We start from the raw sequence: 26,993 nt of genomic DNA, 5'->3' as shown, positions 1-26,993 counted from the left end.
TGGCCAGGCTGTGTAAAAGTCTCACACATGTGGTATCATTATACTCAGGAGGAGTAGTAGAATGTATTTTGAGGTGTCATTTTTGCTATGTAAATGCTATGTGTTGGAAATATCTTATAAACGGACAACTTTGTGTAAAAAAATGCGTTTTCATTTTTTTTCCCACATTTTCCCTAAACTTCTGGAAAAAAATGAACCGTTCAAAAGACTCATTATGCCTCATAGATTATACATTGGGGTGTTAGCTTTCCAAAATCGGGTCATTTTGTGGGTGTTTCCATTGTCCTGGTGCTCTAGGGCCTTCAAAAGTGTAATAGGTAGTCAACAAGTTAGATGTGTAATTTATGCTCCTTGAACACATGATGGTGCTCCCTGCATGTTGGGCCTTTGTACGTGGCCAGGCAGTGAAAAAGTCCCACACATGTGGTATCATAATACTCAGGAGGAGTAGCAAAATGTATTTTGGGGTGTCATTTGTGGTATGCACAATCCATGTGAGAGAAATAAGCTATTACAATGACAAATTCAAATAACTCACCATGCCTCTTACTAAATACCTTGGAATGTCTACTTTCCAAAAAGGGGTCATTCGGGGGGCATTTGTACATTCCTGGCTTGTTAGGGTCTCCAGAAATGAGTTTGACCCCATACACACTATTAGATTTTCTGCAGATTTAGTGCAAGGGCCTGCCTGATTGCATACAAGTTGAAACTCTTAAGGTTTGACCTCATATTATATGGTTTTGGTAAATCTGAAGACAAAAATCTGCAGAAAGGCTAAGTGTGTATGGGGCTATAGGCCGCCAGTATATCAGATGTGATCAATTTTTTATGATTTTCACCATAGCTTGTAGACTAACTTTCAAACAGACCATTATCCACTAATATAGGTTAGTTTTACCAAAGATATGTGGCAGTATAAATTGTGGCCAACATTTATGAAGAAAAATGACTAATTTGCAAAATTTTATCACAGAAACTAAGAAAATGTGTTTTTTTTTTTTTTCCAAATGTTCGGTCTTTTTTATTTTTTAGCGCAAAAAATATCAAATCAAATACCACCAAATGAAAGCTCTATTTGTATGAAAAAAAAGAACAAAAAAAAATCATTTGGGTACAGTGTTGCATGACTGAGTAATTGTCATTCAAAGTGTGAGAGCGCTGAAAGCTGAAAATTGGTCTGGGCAGGAGGGGGGTTTAAGTGCCCAGTAAGCAAGTGGTTAATTATGCCTGTATACGTGTTCACAATTTTCTACTTTGGCTTTACACGGCTGATCGCAGCGGATTAATGAGCACAATGCAGCTGTGGGGATGGATCCATAACTTAATACCGCTGTGCTCAGATCCAGAAAATAAAGTACAATCCGCTTATATGGATCTGAGTGCAGCATTTGTTGACACCAATGTGCATGAGCCCTAAAGCGATATAAAGCCATGACTCAGATATAACTGAAGAGCACTTTTGCATGACCTGTCCCTTTAATGAAGGATGATATTTCGTGGTCCCCTTCTTGTAGAAGTCCTCCTCCAGTGATCATACAAGGAGTGGGTGTAGAACACAGTGCTGTGTGTCTGGCCTCCATACAATGGGCTGCACATTGTCCTGAATGGGATGTGTGTGTATCCAGCCTCCAGTGTACGTGGCAGGGAGGAAGAGGAGGAGGAGGAGGAGGCTCCAGGCTGATCAGTGGAAGGAGGGAGCTGTGCTCTAAGGTAAGAACGTTTCCTCTATTTATTTACACTCACATCTATGTAGGAAAGTCCTGATCCCAGCCTGAGCTCATCCACACCCTGCACCCTGCATCAGCAGCACTGTGCACACATACTGCATACAATGTATCTCCATGGAGGATCACATCACCAGCTGACAGCTGGCTTCCAAATCACAGGACTCAATGTAACTATCATATACAATCAGATCTAGTTCTATAATAGCATGGCATGTACAATACAGGAGGGAGGCTTTTCATGGCAGTACTTTGTGGGTTCTATACTGAAATATTCAACAAGTCATTTAACTGTAAGGCTTGGGTGCTGTTCACAAAGCTACCTGGGTGAGGCGCTGCAGGCTCAGAAATCTCTGCCCAGCACAGCTGTACAGCTGACATGTGTGATATGACAGCCCACTGCAAAGCACTAGAGCAGTGGTTCTCTACTCCTGTCCTCAGGGCCCACTAACAGGCCAGGTTTGCAAGATAACTGAAATACATCACAGGTGATATCATTTGCTGCTCAGTGATTGCAGTATTCTAGTCTGCGTCTCCGCAAGGTAATACTTAAAATCTGGCCTGTTAGTGGGTCCTGAGGACAGGAGTTGGGAACATAATAATCTGTATCCATAGAGGACTCTACCAGGACTGCTTTGCTTTTATTTAATCGCTTGCCTAACACCAACAACTACATAATTGTTATTATATTCAGAATTATCCAAATAATCAATTGCATGAAATGTAAGATTGGCAGCCAATGTAAAAATTAGTGTTGGTATACCCTATGATGTGTATATACATATATTTATATATCTTCTTACTGAGCTTTTAGTCCCCCCCTCCAGCTACAAGTTATTCAAGTCTGTTACCCTTGTATCCCTAATCTGCATCCGAGTCAGAGGCCAGTCCAGAGTTTGGGATCCGTTTTTTTTAGAAGTGATGTGCATATTGTGGGCGGAGTACCTTAACCCCTTCTTGTCTGGGTAGATCTGAGCACTTCAGTGATAGTGCTATTGAGAATTAGAACTCTTCTTCCTCCTAAGAATCTGACTTTGTACATTTAGTGAATAGAACATGTCAGTTGTGGAAGTTTTCATTGGAAGTTAGTTTGTAAAGGTAATCCTATACAGCATATGGAGGGTTAATCCCGGAGCCTGCAGCGTGGCATCCAATACACATCTGGCTGCCGGGAGATGAAAATGTAAGTATGGCTAAACTACACCATAATATTCATTAAGAAAAGTAATTTGTAAGTAGTAAGATCAGCCAGCAACAGTTAATATGACAATTAACAATGACCAGGAAGAGCAGGGCTTTTTTTCAGCAGGAACGCGGGGGGACGCAGTTCCGGCACCTCCAGCACTGAATGTATGTAATAGCATGGGGTGTGGGGTGTGCTGGAAGGTCTATTGATATTGGCTGCTGGGGGATCTATTGTCACTGGTGGGGATCTGATTTTGTGTGAGGGTCTATTGTTACTGATGGGGAATCTATTGTTGCTGGGGGTCTATTGTTGCTGGAAGGGATCTACTGTTAAGGGAGAAGGTCTATTTTTACTGGCTGCTGGAGAATCTATTGATGCTGGCTGATCTGTTGTTGCTGCTGGGGGGTCTAATATTGCTTGGGTGGATATTTTGTTACTTGGTGTGATGTTTTGTTGTGGGTGGTTGACTGTTGCTGCAGGGAATCTATTGTTGTTGGGGTGGAGTCCATTGTTGCTGGGGGAGTCTATTGTTGTGTGGGGATCTATTGCTGGGGTTCTATTGTTGCTGGCTGCAGGGGATCTATTTTTACTGCTTTTCTTTTTATCATTAACATGTTCCATACAAATGATTTAGCACCACAAAATGATACTTGGTTCTGTATTCTCTAAAAGGGGCAGTACTGGTAGGTGGGTAGGGGTTGGAATCAAGGGACGGTGGTCAGAGGTGGGTAGGGGGCAGAGACAAGGGGTGACTCAGACGGGGGGAGTTCCTGCACCTATTCTCAGAGGAAAAAAAGCCCTGGGGAAAAGACAGTTACTTTGATAACTTTCATTCTTCCTATTGCTGTACTTTTCAAATTCTGAGTAATTATTGATCATTTTTAACTTTAGAAGGAGCCCTGAGTATGGAGATTTGTGCCGCAGAGTTAATATTTATAATTATGGCTTTAAAAATTCTGATTTTAAATGCTAAAACTACATTTATCAATGTTGTAAGGAAACTAAAATATCTGTATAGTATTTTTGTATATTAGTTGTGTGAGATATATAATCTAATTTAGTCCTACTTGTGTAAAATGTCATTTAATGGATGACCGTCCTCTAGAATAGACCTCTGTAGATATACTGTTAATGACAATAAAGTGTTTGCAGCTATATTAGTAGGTGTCTGCCTTTCCTATCTGTCTCCGTGTCACAAAGCAGTTTTATTGTTTATTATAATCCTACATTTTTTTCGTTTTCTATTGACCTGATATACTGGTATAACAGCATTTTTACCCCAGAGGAACATTTAACATAGTTTCCAGGTTCTGAGGAACCCTTGCAAAAAAAAAAAAAAAAAAAAAAAAACATTGGTGGTCAGTGGCAAGAATGCCCCCCTTACAGACAACTAAAAAAGATCATTCTGTTCATACAGCTGTCTTGGCCAATTGGGGCTGACCTCAGACTAATGCAGGCACCATCAACATGGGAGGTCAATCGGCCACAGCTAAAGGAAGTCTCAGGAGGATCCCTAGTTGGGAACGGCTCGGCCATACAGTAGACAGTTATACAAGTGTCTATGACAGTATTTGGTGCATACTGTATGTGTTAAAGATACATCTAAAAAAATGGTGGCAATTATGTGCTTTAGAAGATGTAAGAGGTATTCAGTTCAGGAAGTATCTGTTTCTTTGTTGCTCATTGTTTCAATTATGCCCGTACCACGTTTATATACACATCCATTTTTGTGTTAGATAATGTGGAGTTTGGTAAATTCACACAGGTGATGTGTTGTACAGCTCTTGTGAAAAATGATCCATGCCCTATCAGAGGCGATTTGGGGACAGTTTACAGTTGTCTCCCTAATGCCAGTGTGTGTTTTTTTTTTTTTTTTTTTTTTTTTTTTTCTTGCCAGTGGTGATTTTACATTAAACAACATTTGACACTCAGTTGTGGCAAGAATTGTGGCTGCGGCAATATAGACATACCTAACTGATCACCATGTCACATTGTAGGCGGGTAGGCGGGTAGTCGGGGAGATCCACTGCCTGTTTTTGCCACCCATATGAACTTAGGATAGAATGGGGAAGGGTTACAACCTCAGATTTTAAGGTGCTGTGTATATGCTCCTATTTGTCAGATTTACCCTTGTGTGCTGCTCTGTCTGGCACCCATCAGTGTCCTTTAGATTTTGCCACTACAGTATAGAAATCCTATATCTTAATGATAATAATATTATTGTTAGTAATTATTAGTATTATATGACAGGTAGTAAGGGGATATATTCACAATGGAAACATACAAAGCCCCCCAAAAAACCCCACTTTCTGATAAGAAGTGCAAAGTAGAAGAAACTTTGGCATGACCCGCTCATTCCAGAGAAGTAATACAGTGCTTATCTCCCACAACTTTAAAGGCAAAGTGCACTTTTACCAAAATCTCTTTATTTTCTCCACCCCATGCCTCTTCATCAAGGTGCATTATGTATTTCCCAACCTCGGATGCAGACAAATGCTGCAGACATAGGTGTGCGCACAGGGTGTGCCCGGTGTGCCTGGGCACACCCTAATCACCCTGTGTGCCAGGTCTGCTAATAAAGTAGCACAGCCAGCCCTCCTGTACCGGGCCCAGGCCCTATCAGTTAAAAAGGGGGGCCTGGGCATTATTGCAGGCATGGATCCTCTTGTTCCTCTCCCTGCAGCAGTGCCAGTTTCTCCATATTTCCCTTCCTCTGCTGCATTGCATAGGGATCAGTTCTAGCATCTGCGCGCCCATTGACCTGCTGTCCAGGCCCTCCATGTGCCCCTTTTCCCTGCAGCACTGCCAGTTTCCCTCTCTCCTCTTCCACTGGCAACTGCTATAGGCATGCAGGGGGATGTTTCAGGATGGAGAAAACCCCTTCCTTTTCTGAATAAACACAGTGAATGACCGGTACAAATTGCTTCTGTCCATTCATCTCAGAAGCATAGTAAACTGTGTTTTACAATCCTTCAGTTTGTGAATAAATAGAAAGTCTGTAAGTGCTTCCTATTTATTCGTCTGTGCAGCTGGGGCTGCAAAGAAAGGGGCTGATGAATCTATGTTCTTCGTCCCTTTCTGTGTCTTAAATGTATTCTGCTTTTTAAAAAATCTGATTTTTAAAAATCTGTTTAGACCCCTGATGTTTCACTACAGCCCCCAAGAGGTCAGTAAAAAATGTAAATAATTAAATAAACAAATATCTAAAAAAAATAAGTCAGAAAAAATACATTTCTGCCATGGCTGCGGAACATAGTGCTGCAACCGTGGTATGTGTACACCCCTAGCCACTGCTTCTGTTTCTCTGTGTTTAAGATTTGGGGTGCACACCTACGGCTGCAGATGTAGGAGGACAGCCGCACTGCCTGTAAACATTCCCCAACCCTTGGCAAGTCACATCAGTGAGAATGGCTAAAAATCATCTGAGGCCTAGAGATCAGAAAAGTGGCAGAGATTTTTGTACATCTACACCGACCTCTCAATGATCTGTTGTATGAATTTTTAATGGTTTACTTTATCAGATGTCTTTCCTATCCATAGCCAAAATGTCGAGCGAGGAAAGTAAAATGGAGGAAGAAAACACAGAGACTGTTCTAGAAAAGATCACAGATCTGGTACTGAGTGAGGACAGCAAATCCACATCCCAAGAAAGCACACAGAGGAGCCAAGAGTCTACATTATTGGCTGAGTCGGCTCCAGACTCTCAGGAAAAAGCCCACCAAGATGGGCAAACCCAAGAAAGCCCAGAGGAACTTTGTGAGTCGGTGAGCTTAGAGCCAGCATCTGAGGCCACAGCCAACCTGGAAGAGCATGACCATCCCGTATGTCATCCTTCTGTTTCTTTTCTTACTTTCAAGAGCTTTAATTATACAAAGAACTTTGGTTTTGAAATGTACAATAACACCATTACAAACTTTCTGTATGATTACAGTATCTCTCAGTATAGATTTAAAGCTTGATTCAGTAACTGGGAAAGTTTCTTTTTTTTCTGCTATAGGTAGGATTAAAAATCCCAAATGAATAATCACCTTTATTACATTGGTCTGCTTTCTATATGTGCAAGCTTTCAATGTATGTTATTTTTTCAGCAGAAGATGTTGTGAGCTCCAGATCTATTGGACTTTACATTTCTTATAACCCTGCCTTCACATTCCTATTCTCAAGACAAATGTCAATTAATTTAACCAAAAACAGAACATATAAATGGGGAAGAAAAAAAAAAGCTTAAATGGATTGGATCACTTTTTATTTTCAGGACTCAAAACTCTGCAGTTGGAAGAAAGGCAAAAATCCTTAAAGGATCCTTTTTATTTTATTTTTTTTGCCTGCCTCTGAAATTATTAAAATTCGAATTAATTTAAATAAACGTAAATTTTTCTTTTTCATAATTTATGTACAATGGTTAAGAGGTATTTTCATAAAATACTCTTTTGAGAAAAAAAACAGTTGTTTTAATAAGACTGCAATTCATTGCCAAGACAACACAACTTAGTGCACTGCTCCACAACAGAGGAGCTAAAGAGTCCCTGTAAAATGTGAATTCACTGCCATGTGTTTGTGTTGTGTCAAACATAATGCCATTTGTCCCCTTTTTTTGGTGTGTTGGCAGCCCATTACATGACAAATCGTACCAGAACATGAAGATGTGAATGGGCATTTTATTTTTATTTTATTTTATTTATTTTATTCTTCAGGATGAAGAAGGTGCTGCAAAAGGAAGCAGCTGGTCTACCTGGGGGACATGGGGCAAATCCCTCTTATCATCAGCTAGTGCAACTGTAGGTAAGGAAATTCTCAGTATCATAACTGTTCCAGGAAGCTTTAGCATGTGTTTTAGAGAAGTTTGAGTTACAAAACCATGACATTCATAGACAATATCATACAATTATCAGATAGACACCCAAACATGACTTCAGTAAACAATCTAATTTGATTTTCTACTTGTATCACCTTGGAACTGGAGAAGTCATGAGGTTTAAAAACTGTATCCTAAACACCAAGCTCCATTCACACTTGTGTGACTTGTCATGCAAGTTTGGACATCAAAGTTACAGGACAAGTCGTTCCCCATGTTTTCCAATGATACCCATTCATATATGCACAACTTAAAGTTGCAGCAACTTCAAAGTAGTTCATGCACTACTTTGGTCTGACTTTCATGAAACTTGAGAGCCATAGACTTCAATGTTCAAGCCCAGATGTTGAAAGTTGTACCTGAATGTTATACAATGCAACCTGTGTGCAACAGTTGTGCATTTTCTCTGGTCAAAGCCAAAGTCGTATCCAAATTGCACCCATCCAAAGTTGCATCAAAGTTGCACTCCAAAGTCATCACAACTTTGGAGTTGTACAAGTGTGAATGGGGCCTTACTCTGTATTGGGGGCACAAATGCTGGCTATAGGTCATTTGTTAATGGGCAAATGCAGCATGCTTTCAAGTTCCTTTATCTTGCATTCAAGTTCATTTTGAGACCCTTCTAAGTTTCCTCACAGGTGCTCCTGAACTCTTTTGATTTCTTTATGTCCTGCATTTGTCCCCCAAAGCTGCTTCCTCATTCCTATTGACTTGTAAATGAAGGAAAACAGTTTTACCTGAGCAAAATTTGATGGCATTCAGGCAGGAAGTGAGAGAAAACTCTTCAAAAGGTACAAACTGCAATAAAAACACAGTTGTTATACTGTGGGAGGTTTGAATCTCTGTTTTTATTGTCTGTGTCCTCATTAGAAAACGTTTCCCCTCATTTCCTGTCCTGTATGTCAAGATGTGACAAGCAGTCACCAGAACAGACAGTAGGGGGAAATCTACACAACAAGGACACATAAGGCAATAAAGACTCACCAGAGGTTATAGCTCTTCACCAAAAAAAAAAAAAAAAAGCAATTGGTCTATCCTTCCATGAGTCAAATTCTGTACTGTCTAGTAGGGTGAGATATTAAATGTATGAATATATAAAAATAAAATGGGCACTTTTTCTAAACAGGTCATAGCCTATCTGCAGTCAAGGAAAAAGCCGGAGTCACTTTGCGAATGAGAAACTCAGAGTCTGAGTCTGATACTGGAGAACAAGGTGAGAATTTATGTCATGTCTGATGACTAGCAGGAACATACATTCATGATATAAAATGTGCAATGCTCCCTTCACTTCCTGTCTCAAAGATACAACAGGAAGTTAGTGGAAATCTCCCTAAAGTGAGGGGAAATTCCCTCTCAGACAGTTCAGGAAGATATTCCTTCACCTCTTGTTCTGGAGACAACTGTAAAATGTTGTATTTCCCTTCACACAGTGTGCTAGTGCAATGTGCAGTACATAATCCATATTACCTCCAGGGACACTGATAGGGGGTAGAGCCAGCCCTCTTGTACTGGGCCCGGGCCCCTTCTGTTCAGCAGGGAGCAGACAAGAAACTCATAACATATCTTTGGATGCATGCACAGTAATCCAATAGGCGATGGCTCCCAAGGAGAATAAATAAAAGTTCTCAGGGCCTCCTAAATTCCGCAGCAGGGGCTGGGGACAGGTAGGGGACTGTTTACTTATATGCATGAGCAAGCAGAGTAATCTTCCAGTCTGTGGCTCCCAACAATTAAAATAAGGTTCTGGCCTATCCTATATTCATTTCATTATTTTATTACATTTTCAGGAACAGAGGAATATTCCGCCTGATCCAGAAAATGAGTAAATAGTCTGCTCTCTATCCCTGGTCCCTGCTTCTAAACTGATGAGGCCCTGGGGGGGGGGGGGGTTATTTAATTGCTGTAGCTACAGCTGTCTGGATTACTAAGCATGCACGATAAGGTATTTAAAATCCCTTCCTTCTCTGTGTAGGGTGAAGGAGTAGCCCCATCAGGCATGCTGTATAGGGTGGTCCTGTCAGGCAGACTATAAGGGGCCCCTCTATGTCTAATGGTGGCCATGACTACAGTAGAAAATATATCCTCGCTACATACAATAAGGTGCAAGAAGCATTCTTTTTATGACTGGTATTTTCTCCAAAATGCTTTCACATATAAAAGTTGTAGTGTATAAATATACAATAACCCCCACTTTACACAGCAAACCATGCAAAATTTCCCACTGGTTTGCAGTGTGAAGTGGTGGTTGATGGTACAACGCACAGAGTAGGGGGCATTTTATTTTTTACATTTTAATGTGTCTACCTCCACCTCCTCTGCGTAATAAACTTCACCCTCTGCGCTGGACCCTTTTAATTGTGTAATTTGTTTAACTGTTGACCTTTTAATTGTGGACCTTTTTTTAATTGTGTAATTCAGTACGTATGAGCTACAAAATTGGAAGAAGCTTCCTGTAAATAAGTGACATAAATGTCTCAATACCTTTTCTGGATCAGTGACTCAAAGCATAAAAGCCAAAGCATCAGCATGGCAGTCACGAGAGCTACCATTCTTAAAAGGAGAGGCCAGGAATGGTAGCCCACATAATCTTGTCATGACAGGTTTTCTTAGAAGATAAGGACACCTAAGAGCAAGTTGGGTGGGGAGTATTGCTGTCTATTTAATAATACCTAGGTTCACTGGAGGATATAGTCCAGTGATGGCGAACCTTGGCACCCCAGATGTTTTGGAACTACATTTTCCATGATGTTCAACTACCATTGCAAAGTGCATGAGCATCATGGGAAATGTAGTTCCAAAACATCTGGTGTGCCAAGGTTCACCATCGCTGATATAGTCTGTATTTGTGGTTTTGTTTAAGTTTTTTTTAGCACAAAAGCGGGACAGAAGTTTAAAAAATAAAATTCAAGAAGCAGTCTTCATATGTAAAGTGCAACCAAAACATAATTCCACTGCGGTTTAGGGTAAAAAAAGCAATTTCTGTATAAAAATACTGTTTTGGTGTTCAGACAGCCGGTTTCGGAGGTACATAAAAATGCAAACATATCGCATGTCTGTGTGAGACTCTCCTCTACTTGAAAGAAGGTTAGCAATGGCTGACTCCATTATTCTCAGTACAGGTTTTTTTTTGTTTTTTTTTTTAACATTTTATGGCACTTTTATTTTGTTTTTAACTTTTGTAACAAGGGGATACACATTGACTTTTTCTATTATTGTTTTAAAGTGTTGCCAGAAAAAGGAGATTGCCCAGCAGAGCCCTCATCACCTTCAGCGGGTTCTCGTGGTGTATTTTCCACCATAACAAATGTTGTTCAAAACACTGTGAGTAATTCTAGCCTTGCTTTTATGATGTATTGAAGTCTTTATTTTCTAGATTAGATAATGTCTTTAACCTCTCTAACCCGTTTAACTTTGATCAAATCATTTAAGGCATAATCTCAGAAAGCCTAACCTTAACTGATATGCCCCGTACACACGGTCGGATTTTCCGACGGAAAATGTGTGATAGGACCTTGTTTTCGGAAATTCCGACCGTGTGTAGGCTCCATCACACATTTTCCATCAGATTTTCCGACACACAAAGTTTGAGAGCAGGATATAAAATTTTCCGACAACAAAATCCGTTGTCGGAAATTCCGATCGTGTGTACACAAATCCGACGGACAAAGTGCCACGCATGCTCAGAATAAATAAAGAGATGAAAGCTATTGGCCACTGCCCCGTTTATAGTCCCAACATACGTGTATTACGTCACCGATTTTAGAACGATCGGATTTTCCAACAACTTTGTGTGACCGTGTGTATGCAAGACAAGTTTGAGCCAACATCTGTTGGAAAAAATCCTAGGATTTTGTTGTCGGAATGTCCGAACAAAGTCCGACTGTGTGTACGGGGCATAAGGCTTAAACCCACAGCCCCTAAGCCTAATACTTACAGTGGGGCAAAAAAGTATTTAGTCAGCCACCAATTGTGCAAGTTCTCCCACTTAAAAAGATGAGAGAGGCCTGTAATTGTCATCATAGGTATACCTCAACTATGAGAGACAAAATGTGGAAACAAATCCAGACAATCACATTGTCTGATTTTTGAAAGAATTTATTTGCAAATTATGGTGGAAAATAAGTATTTTGTCAATATCAAAAGTTCATCTCAATACTTTGTTATATATCCTTTGTTGGCAATGACAGAGGTCAAACGTTTTCTCTAAGTCTTCACAAGGTTGTCACACACTGTTGCTGGTATGTTGGTCCATTCCTCCATGCAGATCTCCTCTAGAGCAGTGATGTTTTGGGGCTGTCGCTGGGCAACACAGACTTTCAACTCCCTCTAAAGGTTTTCTATGGGATTGAGATCTGGAGACTTGCTAGGCCACTCCAGGACCTTGAAATGCTTCTTACGAAGCCACTCCTTCGTTGCCCGGGTGGTGTGTTTGGGATCATTGCCATGCTGAAAGACCCAACCGCGTTTTCATCTTCAATGCCTTTGCTGATGGGAGGAGGTTTGCACTCAAAATCTCACGATACATGGCCCCGTTCATTCTTTCATGTACACTGATCAGTCCTCCTGTTCCCTTTGCAGAGAAACAGCCCCAAAGCATGATGTTGCCACCCCCATGCTTCACAGTAGGTATGGTGTTCTTTGGTTGCAACTCAGCATTCTCTCTCCTCCAAACACAACAAGTTGTGTTTCTACCAAACAGTTCCACTTTGGTTTCATCTGACCATATGACATACTCCCAATCCTCTTCTGGATCATCCAAATGCTCTCTAGTAAACCTCAGACGGGCCCGGACATGTACTGGCTTAAGCAGGGGGACACGTCTGTTACTGCAGGATCTGAGTCCATGGCGGCGTAGTGTGTTACTGATGGTAGCCTTTGTTACGTTGGTCCGAGCTCTCTGCAGGTCATTCACTAGTTCCCCCCGTGTGGTTCTGGGATTTTTGCTCGCTGTTCTTGTGATCATTTTGACTCCACGGGGTGAGATCTTCTGTGGAGCCCCAGATCGAGGGAGATTATCAGTGGTCTTGTACGTCTTCCATTTTCTAATCATTGCTCCCACAGTTGATTTCTTCACACCAAGCTGCTTGCCTATTGCAGATTCAGTCTTCCCATCCTGGTGCAGGTCTACAATTTTTTGTTTCTGGTGTCCTTCGACAGCTCTTTGGTCTTCACCATAGTGGAGTTTGGAGTGTGACTGTTTGAGGTTGTGGACAGTTGTCTTTTATACTGATAACAAGTTCAAACAGGTGCCATTAATACAGGTAATGAGTGGAGGACAGAGGAGCCTCTTAAAGAAGAAGATACAGGTCTGTGAGAGCCAGAAATCTTGCTTGTTTGTAGGTGACTAAATACTTATTTTCCACCATAATTTGCAAATAAATTCTTTCAAAAATCAGACAATGTGATTGTCTGGATTTGTTTCCACATATTGCCTCTCATAGTTGAGGTATACCTATGATACAATTACAGGCCTCTCTCATCTTTTTAAGTGGGAGAACTTGCACAATTGGTGGCTGACTAAATACTTTTTTGCCCCACTGTATCTAAACCAAAATCTCTCAATTGGGGGTGCTTCGGAACCCTGGGGTGCCACCTGAGGTTGTTAGGGGTTCCGCAGCATCCTGGTTGAGAGGCTGTCAGATCCGACTGAGCTCCCACACAGCAGGAGCCTGTTCAGACAGTGAAATGAAAGTAGTGGAAGGGGGAGGGGGCTTTCTGAGTCCTAAGCGCTTTACCTCCCCCCTACAGAGCAGTACCCAGCAATGCAGTGCCTGGTGCGAATGCAGGTACTATACTGCATTTAAAAAAAACGTGTGTGTGTGTGTGTGTGTGTGTGTGTGTGTGTGTGTGTGTATGTACAGTATGTATGCCTTTTTATGGCTCCTTCAATGCAGGCGATTGCGGGTCGGTTGCATCAAGGCCCCATTCACCAAGGATATACTTCCAGCCACAGCAAGTGTACATCCCTGGCTGTTGGCACTGCAGCTAAAGGGGGAGCAGTTGGGGGAGGTAAAAATGCAGCTCAACCACATGGATTTTACCACCCTCCAACCTCACACGTGAACGAGCCCTTTGTTCACATCTGTGCAGCTGCGTGTAGAGCAGCCCATTCATTTCAATGGGCTTCCCTACCCACATAAACACAGTAAAAGAAGTCCCTGACCCCGTTTTTAAAATTGCACCACACACAAAATGCACTGTTTGCCAATGCGTGGGGGTACCATTAAGAATTAATGACACCTCCCCTATTCGTCTGCTAAAGAGCAGCACATATGTATGTTTGTTGGGAGCGCGCTCAATTTTGCGCACATTCCCCAACACATGATAATGTCAACCAAGCCTTAGACTGGGGTGCTTTGAGACTGAAAACTTTGCAAGGGCGCCCTGACTGGAAAAAGGTTAAGAAACACTACCTTAAACTAATTCCTAACACTGCAGTAATGTCTACAGTATCACACTTTGTTCTGAGTCAGATCCAGACAAAATACAGACCTTGGTCTCTAAAGCAGGATAAACAAGTTCAGTTTTGTTTTTTTAATTCAACCAGCAGGTTGAATGAAAAAATACTGATTGATTCCCGTATCAACACAAACCATGTTGGTGCAAGGATCTCTCCTCCTGTTCTGTTGTATTCTGACAGCTGGAATCCCCCCGTCAGAATCTACAGATCAACACTGCTGTCATTGGCTGCATGCACTGATCAAAATGCTGGCATTCTAATGGCAATGACCACTTGACAGAAGTTGGCTGTTAGATCCACTTCTGTTGAACAGCCAGCGGTACACACTAACACTCATGCTGAACTGGCCGATTTTCGGTCCATGTAATGTATATACCCTGCTTAACACTGAAACCTAAATATCCAATTTTTCATACAGGTTTCATTTACTGGCCTGATTCACACTTGTGCAGGTTGCAGTTTGCATATTTCAGGTGCATTTTGCGTTGTTTTTTTTTCAGTACACATCTTCAAACCATTGACATCTATGGAACCGAAAACCAGAAAAAAAAACCCTGGTCCTTTTCCATAAAATGCACAGATGTGAACTACATCCATAGGAAACCATGTTAAATGGACTGTACTGTGTTTCAGCAAAACTGAAAATGCACTAAAAAATGTATAGGTGTGAAACAGGCCTTAAAGTAGATTCTAAAGACTTTAGCACACCATTATTGTTGTAACCTTGGTAAAATCTTCTAGGGTAAAACTGTTCTCAGCGGCGGTCTGGATGCCTTGGAATTTATAGGTAAGAAGACAATGAATGTACTCGCAGAAAGTGACCCCGGCTTTAAGAAAACGAAAATACTTATGCAGAGGACAGTATCTTTATCACAGGTATACCAATTCTGTTGAAATATAGAAATGTAGAATTAATTCTGTTATGACTTTTCACTAAACATTTTAACTTGTTTCATAAACACTTTTAAAAAGGAAATAATATGAGAAGGAATGCATTTTTTTTCCTACTCTATGGCCCCAATCAGTATATTTTATTCTCTCACTACCTGTCAAAGTGGAAATGTTCAGAGGGTCTAACCCTTCCTCACACTCAAACTGCAAATAGCCATTCACACTTGTGCGACTTGTGATGCGACTTTGGACATGACAAGTCACAGTCCATTGTTTGGAATGGCACCCGTTCAGATCAGTGTGGCTTAAAGTCGCAGCAATTTTGAAAAGGTGCCTGCACTACTTTGGTGCGACTTTTGATGTGACTTTGGTCCAGAAAATGTAAAGTCGGATCAAAGTTGCATCAAAGTCACACTGGAAATCGTGCAACTTTGGAGACGCGCATGTGAATGGAGCCTAAAGCTGCTTTAGACACACATAATATACTAAAGATAGACTCAAGTACTGTATACACCAGGCCATACTATATGCGGACTGCACTTTTAGCTTGTATTTTTAGGAAGTATCAACGTTGTATACAATATTGTATTGATTTATCGATCAGGGACATGCTTTGGTGGGATGTGGAGAAGAATAATATACATGGGTACAGCATTCTTCTGTGACAAGCACAGATGAAATTACAAAAATGAGTACCCTGCCTAAAAGCGCCTATTGGAGACTTGCATCTTATCAATCCTCAGCAATAACAGAGTCTGATTAGGTGAATAAAGCTGTGCTCTTGTACAGTTTGCCCTGTGCCTAGCTAAAAAAAAACTAGGGGAGGGAAAATGGCTAATTGGGCCCAATTTGGACATTTTCACTTAGGGATGTACTCACTTTTGTTGCCAGCTGTTTCGAAATGAATGGTTGTGTGTTGAGTTATTTTGAGAGAACAGCAAATTTACACTTATACAAGCTGTACACTCACTACTTTACATTGTAGCAAAGTGTCATTTCTTCAGTGTTGTCACATGAAAAGATATAATACAATATTTACAAAAATGTGAGGGGTGTACTCACTTTTGTCAGATACTGTATATATGTAAAGCATTGTGTAAATTGTTGGAGCTATAGAAGTACCTGAAATAAATTATATAAAGAAATGGAAAATTCACAGGAAACCTGTTAATGTTTCAAGCACCAGGGATGTCATCCTGATCATTTTAATCATGTCTTAGTGACTTGAAGCAAGTAGGTAGGCCTTTTTAGTTTTGGATAAAGTGGGAAAAGGTTAGACCCAATTGCCCCTATTGGAAAGATTTACTCCTCTGTTTGTCATTGTCAGATTTTAGAGTTGTCCCCGGAATAAGAGGTAAGGGGAAATCTATCAATTGGGGTCACTGGGTTCTAGGAACAATTTCTGGAGATTTCCTCTATCTTTATGTCGAGTCTATGGGACAGAAAATGAGGGGATATTTCCCCAAATCGTATATATAAAGTTCATAAATGGGGTAAACAGCACATACTACATATGAAATGTACATGGGCTATTCCATCTTCTAACATGCAACAAAATGAATTAGAAAACACTGACACACGTCACATGTCAGCCGTCCCTAATGGGCTCAAATAAACCAGCTAGTTAGGAAACTCTCATGAAGCCCCATGCTGGTATTACCTGGGTCACAAAAAGGGGTGTATGTAACAATATGACACTCGATTAGAATAAAGTACAAATGATTTATAGAACAGCAGCAGTTTGTATGATAAGTAAGTAAAACTGATATTAATATTAGTATATGACAAACCTCTGTACAACACAAGAAGAGCGGTTGTAAACTTTTCTTTTTTTCTTTGGGCTGATTACTTGTTATATGACTCACTAGATGCCATTAACCAAAGGTTTTATCTATAAAAACACGTCAGCCTTGGCCACGCTCATATTTTTCTCTGACAGGTTTCCATTTTTGCAGAATTTATAAGCCAGTCAATCAAGCCCTAAAACTAGAAGACAACCTAAAGTAGACCGGAAATGTAATGTTTCCATTTGCTGGTTCAAAAATATGTCTATCTAAGCAAGAGATTTCCATTAAAATGTTGGTCAAAACATACCTGCAAACTCGCCGGTCCTATGAGTCTACACATGTATGATTACATCTCTTTGCTGCAGAGAAATTGAAACACTTTAGGGCAGTAATGGTCAACGTTGTTGATATAGGGGGCCTCAAATGCAGCCCTCAACGTCACCAAAAGGCCAGACATAAAATACTGTCAATATTCAGTGTCAGAGACAGCAGACACACAAACAGATATAGTTAGACTAGGGGCATGAGATAAGAAATGGACAGAGACTGTGGGAATAATACAGAATATAGTCAGAGACTGCAGAGCTGATACAAGAGATGGTCAGAGACTGCAGAGCTGATACAAGAGATGGTCAGAGACTGCAGAGCTGATACAAGAGATGGTCAGAGACTGCAGAGCTGATACAAGAGATGGTCAGAGACTGCATACATGCTGAAGGAGACTGTCAGAGACTGGGGACATATTACATGAGACTGCTAGAAATTGCTGCTATAAAAGGGCATTAGGGAAACGCAGGGGGTCCGAGGGGCACACAAAATGTGCCAAAGGACCGCACGCTGGGCACCAGGTCTTTAGAGGGTAATTAAGTGATTTCATCTCCATGTAGCCCAGTCTGAGAAACAAAACCAATGTTGAAACTAACAGGTAAATAACATAAAATATTTATTGGTGAGGCTTGGGTCATTTCTGCACACAAACACCATCCATACATCATGTGGCTTACGGTCAGTGACATGAAGTGGTATATTAACACTTCATGCCTTGCCTGTTCTCCACTTTTTAAAAAATTGTAAAAAAATGTGTTGGTGGGGCACTGAAGTCACAGGTGTATATTAGGATGAATATCGTTTACAATACTTGGAGGCAACTCCCTATCGACCAGGGTGCTCATGGGGACCATCGAGCAGTCTGAAAGTCCCTCAAGCAGTCTGAAAAGTCTGTATAAAAGCATGACAGAGGCACAACCTAAGATGTGCCTCTCCAAAGGCAAACTGTGCTGGAATTTCTTAATTTTCATTGTCCAGTAGTATCCTACATTATTGCCAGCATACAAACCCAGATGAAGGGAAATTTGTGAGTCCGTGAAATGGTTTGGCTATACCTTCTGACTGTTGTGAATAATATTCACAGGATTAAATTTTGGGTTATGGCTCTTGCATTCTTTTTAAGAAAAAAAAATGTAGAATGGAAGAAAAATTTTTTTTTCTTATTGATTTGCTTCATGTTATGATTCTTACATGGTAGATGTTACGGGAAGCTAAAGAAAAGGAGAAGCAGAGACTGTCTGAGCAGGTGTCAGATGAGAGGACGGCGCACTATGGAATGTTATTTGATGAGTATCAGGGACTGTCACACCTGGAGGCTTTGGAAATACTGTCCAACGAAAGTGAGACAAAGGTAACATATGAGAGTGATCCTGTTTTATAGCTCACCTAGTTATCAATGTGATTTTTTTTTTTTTTTTTTTTTTTTTTTAAATGCTTCTTCTGCCATCTTTTGTGAATGACAATTTGAAACAAATCCAATTAAGTTTGCCTGTTTCATTTGTTTTACAGCAGCTTTAAAGAGTAACTCCACTTTTGTTGAGGAAAAAAAAATTATTCCCCTCTGGGTGATCTACATTACAAGGATTTTAACAAACTTTGTTGCAGATTCCTACCTTTTGTTATTCTGAAGAAATCCCTGTGTGTTTGTCTGTGCCCATGTGCAAGCGAGTCTAATATCAACCAGATGTTTCACCTGCAGGGCTCTAATGAGGAAAATTGCAGGACATGCATCGCTTTAGACGTGATTTCCTATTGGGCATATCACACCAAAAATGACATTTTTGTTGCAGGGGGTGCCTGAAATCGGACTTAGTGCACACTTGTGGGAAAATCGGTGAGCCAATCACATAAGCAGGAAATTGCATATCTGGGGGGGTTCTGTACACATTCTGTGTACAGAACACCTCCAGGTAGCAATGTTGCATTGCATTTTACATAAAATTCCAGAGCTGCAGATTGAAATGGAAAGGTAATTTTTAAGAACATTCAATTACAATATGACTTGCGTTGTAATTGTATATGCTATATATTTTTTTTTTTTTATTATTTGCTTTTTTCCCCAACAAAAGTGGAGTTACAGTTTAAGTCTAATTATTTTGCATTGGTACTAAATATTAAAAATAATGATGGAAGCTACACATTGTTTAGGCTTAACTCCCATATAAACCAGAATATGCATAATTTTTGTCACAACAGAGATCCAGCAATCATAACGTCCTTTGTAGTAAGTTACATTTTATATACTCCCATTCGTTGGATAATTGTGTGCTCTCCATCCCTGCTAACAGGAGGAAGAGCGCAATGCCAGTCCAGATAGTTTTGAATACACAGTGGAAAGGGTAGAACTTCAGGTTTTAGATGTTGTTTGTGCCCCTGTGTCTCCTTTTGATAACCATCATCTCTACAGACAATGAAAAATGTTTATGATGGGGACAATAACAGCAATTAAATCATGAAAGAGAGTCTAGACTTTCCTCACTCTGCTAGAGGGGAATCGGTACTGCTGGGACCTTGAAGAAGGGGACATACCCTGAAAGCTTGTCCTGAAAAATTGGATGTTCGTGCAAATAAATAAAAGTATCACAGACATTACTCAATTTTCTCTCTCTCTCTCTCTCACTCACTGCTAGAAAATGTATCTTTATTGTTGCAGGCAGCGCTTGCTATACCATATAAATATGCTAATACATGCTCCAATTAATAAGCTGTAAACTCCAATAGTGAATATTGCACATTGGTAACAAAGAATTCAAAATAAAGTGGCATAGTGCAGTAAAAGAGCAAAAAAAGTCTTTAGTGCAATCTTGAGTACTTCGTCCTTAATCCCTGGGATCCCCCTGTATATTCTACCACATGCTGTAATGACTATGCGCCACACTCACCAGATGTCGGCCACTCCCTTGGCTTACAGCAAGGAGAGTCAACAAGGCTTTTAGGTCTCTAGAGGGACCTGTCCCATGGTTCCTGATATCTCCTGTGACTCTCAGGGAGTCTTACTTCTCCCCAGTGTGGTTTAGGCCAGTAGAAAATAAATAGACAGTCTCCCATAGTGTAAAATTCCTTAGATATATGTTTATTTTAAAATAACGGGTTTAAAAAAACGAATAGAATGATAATCCTCAAAAATCGGCCCCGTGGAGTATACTATGCTCTGGCATATGATCCACTTGCTGGGCTGGAAGTGATGCATGGGAACACCAGCTTGACGCGTTTCGTCATCAATTAGCGATGTCTTCAGAAGCAGCCCTGCTTTAAGGCGAAGGGAGTCACCGACATCTGGTTAGTGCAGTGTGTAGCCATTACCGCACGTGATGGAATATACAGCAGGATCCTTGGGATTAAGCACGAATCACTCAAGATTGCATTTTTCCTGCACTATGTCACTTTATTTTTAATTCTTTGTCACCAATGTGCAATATTCACCATTGATGTTTACAGTTTATTAATTGGAGTACATATTGGCATATTCATATGGTATAGCAAGCGCTGCTTGAGATTAATATTGATTAACCCTTTGCTGGACATAATAGACAGCAGCTGCACACATTGGCATCATCGCTTGTGCATCCAGGTGCGGGTGTTTTTTTTTTTTTGTTTTGTTTTTTCCCTTCTTTTTTGTATCTTTATTGTTATCTGTTTCCTCATTGTGGAGAAATGCTATTCGCTCCATGTTCTTCCTGACACTTGTGTTGTTTTAAACTGTGCGGACAGCATGTCATCCCTCACAAAATATATGCTTATTTATTAGGGTGCTAAGTCTTGATTGTTAAAGCACCATAGTTGGGGTGCTGACTATATAGGAAGTTAGCATGCCATTGATGGCAGGCACTGTTCAGCATATTGTCTGTACAGATGAGAGGTGTCTGACAGGGAGAGTGGAGGACTTTGCCAGATCTGATGTCAGAAAAGAATCACAAGCTGAGTTTTTTTTTTTTTCTTTTATATCCATAAGTAGCCATGTCTACCACACTGTATGTATTTTTTACTAAAATAACTAACTATGTAGATCTTCCTGATATTTTATATTTCTGTACTCTTCTTTTTCTGATGTCTGTCAAAAATTTTGTTATGTCTAACAACGGTGTGAATTTTCAGAGGCCAGGTGCAGTTGTCTGACTTTATTTTGTTGTTAATGCTGAAAATGTTCAAATGTACAAAAAAATATAAAATACTTGAATAGTGATCATGTGTCCCTACAGGTCCAAGCATACTTATCATCATTAAATGAGGAACACCTGGAAACACTAAAAGCAGAACTTATCGCAATCAAAGAGATTTTCCTTCAGAAAGACTTTGACAATGGAGAAGAATCTAGCAAAGAAGGTATTTTTTTTTAAGGTCCTGCCCTATACAGTACAGAACATTGCAACAGTTTGTAATTTTATTATTTGCACTGCTGTATTGAGTATGTCCAATTGTGCACACTAAGTGCTCTATGGCTTGCAGATGAAGCAGTTTTTATTCCTTCAACCACAGGTGGAAAGAAAGTAAATAGCTTGATTCCCCCATTGCACAGTGAGGCTGGGTTCACACTTGTGCGATCACAGACATCGCATGTGACTCACACCGCATTGCTATGCAGTTTACATGTGATGTCTGTGCGATGCAAATTCAGCCATACAAACTGTATGGCTCAAATCGCATTGCATTCGCACCAAAATGGTGCAGGAGACTTTTTTTGGTCTGCACACCTATGTGATCCGATTCCTGCACCATTTCACAGTTCGCACTGCGATCTGCGAACCAATCTGGTGGTGTCATTAACTTTACATTGATACCCCCAGCGGTTCGCAGATATCAAGGTGAACCAGTGTGAGAGGCGCAATGTGGGAACCGGCACTAAATTGCAGGGTTTCCCGCATCGCACCAGTGTGAACCGGGACTCAGTGTTGTTGGGGAAATCCCTCCCACAACGCTATTGTCTTCTGCTGGCGGGGAGCCTTCCCTGACAGCAGAACACAATTATTAGTGTTGCCTTTTTCCTGAACGATTAGTGCCGCCAGCTATATCCGGCAACAGGCTGGTTGCACACTGGTCAATTCATAGATCGAATTGTGTACAACCAGGGTGCCCACTCATGGATCAAAATTCAGCTGATCGCTGCTTTAAGCTGTCCATACATGGCTCAAAATTTGAGCTTCTGATTTGCCCTGTCAGCACCACCTGGCTTAAAGTATAACTAAAGGCAAAACTTTTTTTTTTAGTTTTGGATAGAGTAGAGATAGGTTAGAACACCTGTCAGTTTTTATTGCTGTCTGTGTCCCTATTAAGGAGATTCACCCTCTCCTATAGGTCCTGTTTACTATTATCATTGAAAGCAAAAGAAAAATCCACAAATTTTGGGTTCTCTAGAAAAGTAATAGAAGGGAAAATGTTCCAATGGGGACACTAGTTCTGGTGATCTGGAGGTACCCAAGGAATTCCCTTATTTTGCAGGGATTTCCTCTCATTTCCTGTTTGGCTATGAGGCGGGAAGTAAAGGGAAATCTCTGCAATAGGGCACAGATTGCCAAAATAAATCTGAAAAAAAAAATGTTGCCTATAGTTCTAATTTAACAAACTTCAAATGAAAAATTGAGGGACCTGGGAGGAAAATTATCGCCCAAACAATGACTGCAACCTATTCGATGCAGTCACTTGCTCAGGTATTCAAGCAGCCACGATTGAATACAGTAGCCAGCATGGCTAGCCTTAATCTGGCCATACCCTGATCAGAGTTCGGCTGGATCAGCAGGGACCGGACAAATTTCAATCAGTGTGTAGCAGTCTCTGCTCAACAGAAGCCAATTATTTGATCGACTTCTGTTGAAGGGACATGCTGGAAAAGATTTCTGGATCAGCGGCTGCAGCCAATCCAAGTCCTTCTAGGTAAAAAAAAAAAGAAAAGTTTGCGTTGCGTACCTTTCTGTTTTTTCAGAGCTGAACGTGATAAATTTAAGGTAATCCGATGTAAATAGACACACGTCTGTTTACATCCCCCTGCCTAAAGACATAAAAAGTCTCTATTAGGGTCCAGGTGAAATCAGATAATCGGACAAGGATGCCACAAAAGTGTGTGAAAGTGTACCTGTGAAATTGATGGTATATTAATGTACAGGCTTGTCTCTAGCGTCTCTACTATAGGACCACCTGAAGTCTGTGCAAAGAAGAAAAAACCTCTACACAATCCACTAAACATATGCAATTTGTTTCAGGACGGGGCATGCTGGGTCGGTGATGTCACAAGGGGGCAGGGTCACCCACTGATGTCCTCCGGTAACTCCGTCCCTTAGCTATAGAAATGTTGGATGGTGGAGTAGGCAGACGGAACCTTCGATGTGTCCGTGGGGTTTTTTTTTCTTTTTGTTGCGGGGTCTGGCAGGGCAGCGTGCGGTGTGATTAAGGATGGATCTACACCGGGGGGGGGGGACATTTATTTTTATTTTATTTTTTTATAAAGAAATTGTCAAAAAACTCGTGTTATGTATTTACTCACTTTTTAGGTGAATGGATATGGGTACTTCATTGTCTCTATCAACATGGGGACAAGGTGCTTTGGGGTAGGGTGGGGCAGAGCCGCTCGCTCGTCCACCCCCCCCTTTCCTGGCCGGATAAGGGTCTGGTATGAATTTTTTTTTGGGGGGGGGGGGGCACGCCGTTTTTTCTACTTTATTTTGGCATTGGGGTCCCTTTTTAAAATCCATACCAGACCCTAAGGGCCTGATATGGATTGTGGGGGGGTCCCCATGCTGTTTTTTATTATATATATATATATATATATATATATATATATATATATATATATATATATATATATATATATATATATATATATATATATATATATATATATATATATATATATATATATATATATATTTTTTTTTTTATTTTTTTCTGAATTTTTCATTGTTGGCATTGTTTTGTGTACATTTCAGCTCTCAACGGGGAAGCCCGCTGGCGGCTGATGAGTCATCCTTTGTTAAGGACACGCCGCTGGCTTCCCGGCCTGTTTCTTAACAACCAGCTATTCTTCTCACAGGATTCTAATCGGTTGATCATTTTTCAATCGATTCGAATTGTTCTGAAAATGTTGAATTCGTTAGAAACTTTAATAAACTAAACAAAATGAATTCCGAAACGAATCAATGAAACTAAATGAGTAACATAACGAATCTATTCAAAACAAAACAGATTTTTCTGTTCTGCACATGTCTACAATCCACTAATACACACGGGTGATATTCTATGCATCCTTGCTATCAGATGCCTCTTATACACAGAATATCTAAAATCTTTACATCCGTGTTCCTAAGCCACTTTGACAGCTTCATCTCTATAATGAACGGAGATAACCGAAGGGCACATAAATGAAGGCGTGATTCTACTAATTTGTGTAACGTAGGATTATGATATAAATAACAGAGATTGAGATTTATCTGCCTGTGAGATACTTTTCAAAAACAATAATGCAATATCTTTTAACTAATTCCAATCCTTTTTTTTTTTTTTCTGTGCAGAGGAAGAGAAAGAAGAGTTTGCCAGTATGCTTACTGAATTATTATTTGAGCTCCATGTTGCTGCTACACCTGACAAGCTAAATAAGGTCAGTTCTATTTTTCTTCTATATGGATATATTTTGACACCTTAATTCTTATAACTGCAGTATATTTGCAATTTAGGCTTCTTGACTTTTTCTCTTTTCTTAGTAGTATGATCATAATCCTGTTCTATGTCTTTTCTAATCATTTCAGTTTTTCCTGATTGTCCTGTGAACTTTAGCAATGCTTTCTCTTTCATTTTCATTTCACATTTATTTATATGTTGGTATCTAAAAAGATATCTAGTTCAATCTTTTAGTGCATTCCTCTTTGCAGGCCAGGAAGAAAGCCCATGATTGGTTGTCTTCAGAAAGCATGCGCTCGGAAGAACCGCCAAAGGACCTGGAGACAGATGGCCAGGAGGTGACAGAGCTTGTGAAAGAAGATCCTAAAGAAAGCAATGAAGAACTTCTAGCTGAACAACAGAAAGGCATCACCACTGAAGTAAACATTATATATCATAAGATGGGCATACTGGTGTAGTATTTATACCAGGGTTGCACCGATACCTGTTTTTTTTTGTTGGGGGAGTATGAGTACGGATACATTCGATACCAAGTACCGATTCTTTGCGGTGAAATTTGTGTCCATACAAAAGAAGCAAATCGCTCTGCAAAAAAATTGAATGCAGTGCAATTTCTGTCTGAATCGCATGTGGTTTCCCCCACCACTCGTGTGTGTGTGTGTGTGTGTGTGTGTGTGTATAGAAAGAGAAAATGGCCCAGCCAAAGTCAAGGCCTAAATCCCATTCAGAATCTGTGGCAAGACTTGAAAATTGCTGTTCACAGACACTTTTGACACCTTTTTGGGACCATTGACATTTATACAGCGATCAGTGCTATAAATATGCACGGATTACTGTGTAAATGTCACTGGCAGGGAAAGGGTTAACACTGGGGGGCGATCAAGGGGTTAAATGTTTCCCTCGTGAGTGATTCTAACTGTATGGGGATGTGACTGACTGGGGGAGGAGACAGATCATTGTTCCTACTTAGTAGGAACACATGATCTGTCTCCTGGAAAGTAAATGAACAGAAGAGAAATCCAAATTAAAACAATATTTGGTGTGATCACCCTTTGCCTTCAAAACAGCATACATTCTTCAAGGTAAACTTAGTGCATATTTGTCTGTCCGCCGCAGTACCGCTAAAAATCGCAGCTCACCGCCATTTCTAGTGAAAAAATAATAACAATAAAAATGCCATAAATCTTTGCCATAGTTTGTAGACGCTATAACATTTATGCAAACCAATCAATATATGCTTATTGCTAAAATATATAGAAGAATATATATTGGCATAAACTGATGAAGAAATTTTTGTTTTTTAAAAACTTTTTGGGGGATATTTATTATAGCAAAAAGTAAAAAAATATATATTTTTTTTCAACATTGTCGGTCTTTTTTTTTTTTGTTTATACCGCAAAAAATAAAAACCGCAGTTTTGAGCAAATACCACCAAAAGAAAGCTCTATTTGTGGGAAAAAAAGTACGTCAATTTTGTTTGGGTACAACGTCACACGTGTATGATATATAATAGTGCCTTGCAAAAGTATTCACCCCCTTGGCGTTTTACCTATTTTGTTACATCACAGCCTTTAGTTCAATTTTTTTTAATCTGAGTTGTATGTGATGGATCAGAACACAAAAGTCTAAGTTGGTGAAGTAAAATTAGAAAAATATATACATAAAACTATTTTTCTGAAATAAAAAAACTGATAATTGGCATGTGCATATGTATTCACCCCCTTTTGTTATGAAGCCCATAAAAAGCTCTTGTGCAACCAATTACCTTCAGAAGTCACATAATTAGTGAAATGATGTCCACCTGTGTGCAATCTAAGTGTCACATGATCTTTCATTACACATACACACCTTTTTTAAAAGGCCCCAGAGGCTGCAGCACCTAAGCAAGCGGTACCACTAACCAAACACTGCCATGAAGACCAAGGAACTCTCCAAACAAGTAAGGGACAATGTTGTTGAGAAGTACAAGTCAGGGTTAGGTTATAAAAAAAAAAAAATCCAAATCTTTGATGATCCCTAGGAGCACCATCAAATCTATCATAACCAAATGGAAAGAACATGGCACAACAGCAAACCTGCCATAGACGGCCGCACACCAAAACTCACGGACCGGGCAAGGAGGGCATTAATTAGAGAGCCAGCACAGAGACCTAAG

General features: G+C 40.2%; 1 protein-coding gene across 4 annotated transcripts in view; it reads left to right on the top strand.

The window, feature by feature from the left end:
• FAM114A1 (family with sequence similarity 114 member A1) overlaps positions 1-26,993 on the top strand; it is a 52,059-nt gene that overhangs the window by 13,591 nt on the left and 11,475 nt on the right. Inside the window, exons 1-10 of one of the 4 annotated variants that reach the window (XM_073608824.1) lie at positions 1,577-1,713; positions 6,454-6,734; positions 7,608-7,695; positions 8,895-8,981; positions 10,992-11,089; positions 14,970-15,104; positions 18,432-18,584; positions 21,433-21,556; positions 24,733-24,818; positions 25,090-25,257. In XM_073608824.1, the coding sequence (XP_073464925.1) occupies positions 6,459-6,734; positions 7,608-7,695; positions 8,895-8,981; positions 10,992-11,089; positions 14,970-15,104; positions 18,432-18,584; positions 21,433-21,556; positions 24,733-24,818; positions 25,090-25,257 (1,215 nt within the window). In that variant the 5' untranslated portion in view covers positions 1,577-1,713; positions 6,454-6,458. Of the gene's footprint in view, positions 1-1,467; positions 1,714-2,699; positions 2,911-6,453; positions 6,735-7,607; positions 7,696-8,894; positions 8,982-10,991; positions 11,090-14,969; positions 15,105-18,431; positions 18,585-21,432; positions 21,557-24,732; positions 24,819-25,089; positions 25,258-26,993 lie in introns of those variants that run through there. The other 3 variants (XM_073608841.1, XM_073608833.1, XM_073608850.1) reach the window with 3 other exon arrangements.

Source organism: Aquarana catesbeiana, linkage group LG01 (genome assembly GCF_042186555.1).
Source record: "Aquarana catesbeiana isolate 2022-GZ linkage group LG01, ASM4218655v1, whole genome shotgun sequence".
NCBI classification, from domain to species: Eukaryota; Metazoa; Chordata; class Amphibia; order Anura; family Ranidae; genus Aquarana; species Aquarana catesbeiana.
Note: the sequence above shows the minus strand (reverse complement) of the source record. Positions and strands in the feature narration are given on the sequence as shown.